The 7,989-nt window shown below is 36.7% G+C and overlaps 1 protein-coding gene across 1 annotated transcript; it reads right to left on the bottom strand.

Annotated features, from left to right (window-relative positions):
* Positions 1 to 2,428: 2,428 nt before the first annotated feature.
* zic3 (zic family member 3 heterotaxy 1 (odd-paired homolog, Drosophila)) lies at positions 2,429 to 5,017 on the bottom strand. The gene is made up of 3 exons (XM_067373589.1): positions 4,018 to 5,017; positions 2,892 to 3,055; positions 2,429 to 2,611 (listed from the first exon to the last, which is right to left on the bottom strand). The coding sequence occupies exons 1-3, from the start codon at positions 5,015 to 5,017 to the stop codon at positions 2,429 to 2,431; spliced, it is 1,347 nt and encodes a 448-aa protein (XP_067229690.1).
* Between the last annotated feature and the right edge of the window lie 2,972 nt (positions 5,018 to 7,989).

Genomic DNA, 7,989 nt, shown 5'->3' on the forward strand with positions numbered 1-7,989 from the left:
GCAGCTTTTAGTCATGTGTACTCCCCAATGTCCTAAGATAATCCTGTGCTTAAAACGTATGTTAAGCTGCGTTAACGCTACAAAATTCTGAACTTTTCGTCCCTCAAAGAAACAAGATAAGATGGCGGCATGTTACTGTCAAGTTCAAGTGTCTTGCTGCTTCGTACATTTGGAGTAAGGCGTATGCTTTAAGTTCAAGGTTATAACTTAGAACAAGAGAAAAATTCTGGGAGGAATTTTAAATAAAGAAATGAAAATAAAGAAATGAAAAGGAAAAACTGAGGTCTTCATTTGTGACATTTCAGGATTTGTTTTAATTCCAGTCAAAAACTTGTTCACATTTTGTCATCAATAGTTTGTTAAACAAACCAACAAACAATAACCCTACTTTGAAAGAAAGTACAAGATTTTGCTGAATTCTGAATGGGTATGTTGAAGCAACATCGTTTGCCTCGAAAATGGCACAGTGACACAGTTCATCAGTTAAACATGTGCTTTTCAGGAATAACTTGATGCGTGACCCATTTCCACGAGAAAATGTCACAATCACATTCAAGCTCCATTTGTACATTAGATCTGTCTAAGATCAGGGCTGAAGATACATCGAAGGTGGCTGAAATAAATCTTTATTTCTTTTAACTTAACGTATAGAAAATAGTATATAAAACATATATTCATTAAATTATTTAAATAAACGTATTTATATATCACCGTTACTTACGAGGTACTGTTTTTTTTTTACGTTTGTTTTCAAAAGTAGTGCTGGTGGTTTGAAATCATGTTCATAAGCACAATATATTTATATGCATAATTTTAGTCTCTTAAAAAATATGTAACAATGCAATGCTGTAACTCTTGGTGTCACTGAACACATAATTCCCTCACTTTTCCACCTTAAAAGTTCTAGTACTCTTAATACTAAATTTCATTCACACATACAGTTCCACATCTTGAGAAGTTATTCACATAAAACAAGCAAATGTGTAATCAAAGTTTTCTATATGTTATACCACAGTACTCATAACAAACAACACGCTATATTCACAGAAGAACTACATTTAAAACAATGCAAACTGACAGACAGAAAGTTTTATTTTGAGAATGTTGTGACAGATCATTGCTCCTCTTTGACACATTAAACACAGATTTGCATCCACAAAGACAGTTCTTGAACCATCAAAAATGGAATACCATACTGATTCAAATGGCTGTACCTTAACCCCAAGAATATAGGCTAATGTCTTTTACACTGTCACACGAGTTCAAAGTTGATGCATGAATGAAAGCTATACTATTGCATGGTGTATCTGATCAAAAGGTGGCGTGTCGATGGAAAAACACTGGTCAGTGGGCCTCTCGAATTTGTAAGTGTTTCTTAGAGATGTAGTCTATACTCTGATGCTAAGAGTAAGAGAAATCAAAAATACAAAATTTCGATAAGAACCAGAAGGTCTACTAGCTCATATGGCTGATGGCAAGAAAAAGAAAAAAATTAAACCCAATGTTTTTTTTTTTTTCTTTTTTTCTTTTTAGACCGGTCCTCACATGAACTTAACGTTGGTAAATGCATACTTGAAACTATAGATCATGTCATGTTATAATATTAATATAATTAATACTGTACGACCCAGATAAGACACATTTATTGGTTAAAAAAGATACAATCGTATCGTGGGAACTTTAGAACGGACTCCCTTTTTCATCGTTGAAACTGGTTATTGACTCAAAACTGTACAGTCTTGTTAGAAAACATTTCCATAAATATCATTTAAGATTCGGCTATTTCGCCGATAATTAAATTACAAATTGATAAATATGGCATCATGGATATGTATTTACATCATTATTAACAAAGGCAACGTTATATTCAAAGGTAACAATCGTAAGCTAATACCACATTCTCCACCTGAAAACGGACTTGGACAACAGATTTGACTCCATCAAACAAGGAAATACATTCACGAGTAGGCTATATACTTATTTATGTTTTATTTTTTTGTTCAAGTTCAAGACAAAGACTTTGGCACGTTTCTTAAGACTGTCTGAAGTTTTAACAATCAATCAAAGGTGATGTGAATGTCACCTTAATATAAAACACCGTGAAATATTCTTTCTTTGCCATTTATTTTTAAATATTTTTTTCAGAAAATACATAAAATGAAAAATAAAATAATCATCTGAAATCTGAAAACTAAAGGAAAAAACCATTTATTCTTAGAAAGTGTTATTTTGTTATTTTATGCCTTGCTAGTTTTCTTCGAACTCGGAATAAAGTCAAAATTTCGAATCCTGAGAATAGACGAGGCCTGTTGGCGCACTCTCATCTTTTCCTGTTGTTTCAATGCCATTTTGTACGCCATAGCGTAAATAGTTTTTTTAAAGGTTGCTTCAACCTTTTGGTCCACCTTTTGAGTGTCTGCTTGGAGCTTCAAACGTACCATTCGTTAAAATTAGGCGGTAGTCCATCGCTGTGTGCAGATGTATTTTGCACCGCAGACGTGGGTGTTTTTGTCGGGTCTTCAGTGTTCGCAGAAACCAGCACTGGCGGCGTGGACGACTCGTATCCAGAACTAGCAGCTGGAGACGACTCTGAGCCTTGTGATTCGTGTACCTTCAATTAAAACGTCCACAGATGTATGACATGCAGGCAATAACACGCTTGTTCATGGTATGGTTAAACTTTATGGATTCTGGTCTATGTAATACATTTGTGAACCAAAACAGAGAACAATTCCAGACCTGCTTAAAATTAATTTGAACGCATTCTCCGTATAATGCATAGGCCTAATACAGTTAGGCCTATCTAATGGGTTTTATTCTTTACAACATTTAAAAAACATGTTTATTTGTATGATTTATTTTTGGTTGCAATATCAGAAAATGTCCCTTACCTTCATATGTTTCCTGAGAGAGCTGGGGTGTGTATAGGACTTGTCACACACTTTGCAGATATATGGCTTGTCAGATGTGTGCACGTGCATGTGCTTTTTCCTGTCGCTGCTGTTCGCAAATCGCCTGTCGCAGCCGTCGAACTCGCATTTAAATGGCTTCTCACCTGCAAGTGAGAGCAAACACTGGGGTTTTAGCAATATAACTTTTTTTTCATAGAGCGACTGTTGAGCACAACTTTCAGTTATGTAATATGCCTTTTGAAATAATAGGCCATGGTGCGCTCACGCCAGATGGTTTAGTTACCCATATATCAAGCTGCTTGAGAATCCGTGCTGTTATCTATTACTATTTTACTTCCCAAGCATCTTTAACCAACACGCCATGCATCCTCGTGTAAATTGCGTGTAAATTGCATGGCAATTGCTTAACAATTTGTGCACATGGTTCTTATCTGGTAAGTATAATATAAACTGTTCAACAGCTTGCTTTACATTTCATGTGTATCTCGAAAGGGGTCATTTTTAGGCACAAATCCAGCTATCAGACTCAATACACTTCGACCAATTCATACTTTCCTAGACCAACGTGTAGCATTTTATTCATGCATCCACAATTCAGAAATCCACACAATTACTAACTTTATAGCCACAAGCATCCAGAATAGTTTCACAAATGAAAGAGGACAGTCCATTCACAATTTAGCTCCACAACCACGATTGTAGATTTGCATCCTCAAAGAGTTGCAATGTATATAGCCTACATTTGAACAAAAACATATTTACCTCAATCGAAAAGATAAAAGGCAAGGAGAAATTCTTAATGTGTTATATGAGATCAAAATGAGTACTTGCCAAACATTTGACCTATAATTCCTCCAAACCTAAAGTGTAGTTAAAGTACTTGTGGCAGTTTGTTAAACTCTCTATTTACTTTAAAATTAATTTAAAAGTAAATGTACTATTTTTTATTTTTATTTTTAATATATATTTTGAAATGTATTAAAGAACTTCAATTAACGTAGGCCTATACATAATTTACGCATAAATAACCCAGTTAAACGTTTATTTTTACAAAGCCATTAGGTAATCAAAAAATATGAATATGGGGGGAATATGAATGCCTTACCTGTGTGAGTTCTTTTATGAATTTTAAGATTTTCTGATCTTGCAAAAATTTTCCCACAACCGGGGAACGGACAAGGAAACGGTTTCTCTCCAGTGTGCACTCTGATGTGGTTCACGAGTTTGTATTTGGCCTTAAAGGATTTTCCCTCTCTCGGGCAGTCCTCCCAGAAGCAAACATGATTACTCTGTTCTGGGCCGCCAACGTGTTCCATCGAAACATGTGTCACCATTTCATGCATTGTGCTGAAAGTTCTGTCACAAGTCTTTTTAGGTCTGTTCATCTGATTCTCATCTATCCACTTACAAGACAATTCTTGCTTAATAGGCTGCCGCATGTATCTGAAGAAGGCCCCCGGACCGTGGTGTGTGGGTACGTTCATCCCCATGTTCATATTGATGGGGTGGTTGTAGTTATGGAGCTGAGCGGTGCCGTAAGGGTCCGTACGAGGGCTCGCCACAGGTCGGTACGGATCTGGGCGGCCAAAAATGTCCCCGCGTAAACCCAGGTGCATTTGGCTGTTTACAACATGTCCTCCTGGTGAAGTGTGGCTCACGCTCTGGTCGTGAAGTCCAGGAAACAACAGATGTCCCGGGTTGTCCGAAATTCCGGGGGGGCCGTGTAGACTCCCAGCAGAAGCGGCAAAGATTCCATGCTGGGCACTCGGTGGTGCGGTCTCTCCGATGCCTGCGCCCCTGTTTCTGAAGAGAAAGTCCCTGGTCGAATTGAATGCTCCACCGGCGTAAGAACCAACTTGTCCTCCATGGTGGTGTCCGAGCGCGGCTGCGTATCCAGTAGCTTGTGGGGTGAACGCTGATGTCTGGCTTGAGGCGATATCGTGAGTAACGGGACTTATCTTGAAGGCAGCCGAGTGAGATGAATCTGCGAAGGGACTAAGCCCCAGCCCGGGGTCTCGGTTTCCCAACTCATGGTGTCTAGGCGTTCCGAACCCCCCTACTCCTAGTGACGGGAACTGAGGAGCGCTATCAAGGAGCATAGTCATTGGGCTCAATCGAGAAAAAGCAAGCCAAAAAGAAAAGAAAAAAAACGTGAGAAACCCCAGGTTAGTGGAGTGAAGTGGGTAACGGTAAACTGAGCACAATTTCACGTAAGCTTGAATAAAGAAATCTTGAATTGAAAAACGAAATGATAATCCCGGGTCTCGGTAAACGGGAGAAAAACTCCCGTAACTGGGATCCGTGAGAAAGAGGATCAAACTTCCCCCCCTTTCCAGACGAATGATGTCCTTGGACTGATAAAGTCAATCACTCACTCCTTGCACATAAATGAGCTCGGGAGGCAGCTCTACGCTGTCCAATGAAAGGACAGCGCTTTCTTAGTCACGTGACGGATAAGAAGGGCGATAATTGGCTGCATGTTCGTTGATTGGCAAGGTTTAGTATTGAAAATGGCAGTTTGTTTCAGTGAGTAGATTTGATTGGTTGCTGTTGGCATTATTTGCAGGTAAAGGAACGGGACTTTATTTCGGTTCAGTAAGAAAGGCTTGTTTATTTGCCGAGCTTAGCATGTCAGCTGTTCCCAAAGTTACATAAACTTTCAGGATTTTCTTGGCAATTTGTTTCTCAAAATAGCTTAAACTTAAAATAAACCGAATCTCTTTAAAAATAAAGACTTAAAAGAAAAGGGGGAAAAGTGACTTAGTATAGTATAAATGTGTGTGTGTGTGTGTAGGCAGGGGGAGGGGGGATTAATTAAGATAAATAATTTGTTATCTATCTATCTATCTATCTATCTATCTATCTATCTATCTATCTATCTATCTATCTATCTATCTATCTATCTATCTATCTATCTATCTATCTATCTATCTATCTATCTATCTATCTATCTATCTAATATGTACATTTATGCATCCATAGAGTTCCATGCATAGAGTTCTGAATTTCTTGAATCCGTAAGATAGTGAAACATATACACTACTACAGAGTGTAGAACCCAAGAATAAGAGAGAAATAAATATGTTGATAATTATGTTATGCCGAGGATTTTTTTTCACGGCGCCAAAAATTCTTGCTATTGAGGAAGTTTCGAAGGGTTGCTGGTTACTCGCTGCAGGACACTTAAAATCTGATCAAGTTCAGAGACGCGATGAGTGTTTCAAGCAGCGCTTTTTATACCTCCAAGCCATTTCACGTTCCCTCTCCCCTTCAATCTCTCCTCGAAAGGAGCTTCCTTTTATATTTTAGAGATTAAATAAAAAAATCTTTAAATGAGACCCTCATTCTGGTCCTCAGCTACCACGCTTTCACTTTCAGCACATTTTCTACGAGGGAAAAAACGTATATTAGGCCTTGTCTAGTTAAAGGTGAGTGATTTATTTTTCAGTAGATGCATTATAAAAGTGCCCTGTTGATCAGTTTCATGTTGTATTTAGGTAATATACTAAACCGTGCCTGTTTTAGAAAAAATATTATATTTTTTCTAATAAATACATTTTTAATAAAATGCAGTAGCCTATGAATATTTAATGGTTATTTGTCTTGTCATTAGAATAGCATATGCATTTCACTTTTGTCTCTCCAAAGATTTTTACTAATATATATATATATATATATATATATATATATATATATATATATATATATATATATATATATATATATATATATATATATATAATATGCGCCTAAAAACACACAAGTTTTAAAGGGGATTGCTAGCGAAATAGATATCCAGCAAGCTCTATCCCCCTCCTTTTTGCTATGTCTTGTTCTTTCTTCCCTCTTTCTTACTCTCCCTTTCGTACACGAGCACACATGTGAGTATTCTGTAGCGCCGGATAGATTTACGGCGACTTTTTATTTATTTTATTTTTTTTTAAGTTTTCACTTTCTGCAGTCATATAGGCTACGGTTTCTTTACTTTCCACTCTAGATGTAGGCCTATAGTTTGTCTGTTTAAATGTGGACGTAGCCTACTTAATACATTATGTGACATATTCATTTCCGGGCGTGGCTAGGAAATAGCTAAGTTCTTAAGGACGTTCTTTGCTTTCTCTGTGCACGGAATTGTTCAGTTACTTCACTTAACTTCTTTACGGCACTAGGCTATAGCTCTGATGCCAACCAAAAGGCGAATGAGGGCAAGATGCGCTTTTAACTAAAGGGGGGCCTCGTGCGTTATTTTACTTTGGACCACAGAAAATTAAAGGGACTTATATAGGCCTATAATTGCACCGATTATTTGAGTTAAATTACGTTTCGTCAAAAATAATGCGATAATTCTATATCACCTGCCCCCTTGACTAGACCAGGCATTCATACTTTTTAGTTAGAGCAGAATTACCTGGAAACAACTTCACACTGAATTCTTATAGGTGGTTATTCGTGCTAAACAATTATCAATAATATTATATAAATCATAGAATCGTTGATAATTATTGATGTACTGCTATAGTTCATGTCCTGTTGATTAATTTTCCAGTTGTCAATCTCACATTAAATTTATTTAATTTATATAAAAAAAGGCTACATAAAAACAAACTAGCAATACATTTTTTTTTTTTTTTTTTTTTAAATGTCTCTGCTTAGCTAGGCTACCTACCAATTCGTCATCCTTTCTTTTAGGGAAATTATTTTATTTAATAGTTTAATTTTATATATTATTTTTGTGGTTTATAATAAGATTCTTCCCCTGAGACATTAGCTGTGTTTCTTTCTGTGTGTTTTTGCGGACATGTTGTTTTATATGATTTTCCGTATATAGCAAAAGTCTTTAGCCTGTTTTCTGTTAGCTTTGTGGAGGAGTGAGTCTATTTATCTCAAAAACCTAATCAGAACTAAGTAATGAGATAACTGTGGCACCTTCCATTAGCATGTCTATATAAAATTTATTAACTTTGTTTAGCATAAATGACTATAAATTAAATTTGTCGAGGCGTCACGCATCTACTTATTAGTAAATGCAAAATTCCCTTACCAGGATTGATGGTTGTTCTATGCCGAACCCCAAAAA

Source organism: Chanodichthys erythropterus, chromosome 1, assembly GCF_024489055.1.
Source record: "Chanodichthys erythropterus isolate Z2021 chromosome 1, ASM2448905v1, whole genome shotgun sequence".
Classification (NCBI taxonomy): Eukaryota; Metazoa; Chordata; class Actinopteri; order Cypriniformes; family Xenocyprididae; genus Chanodichthys; species Chanodichthys erythropterus.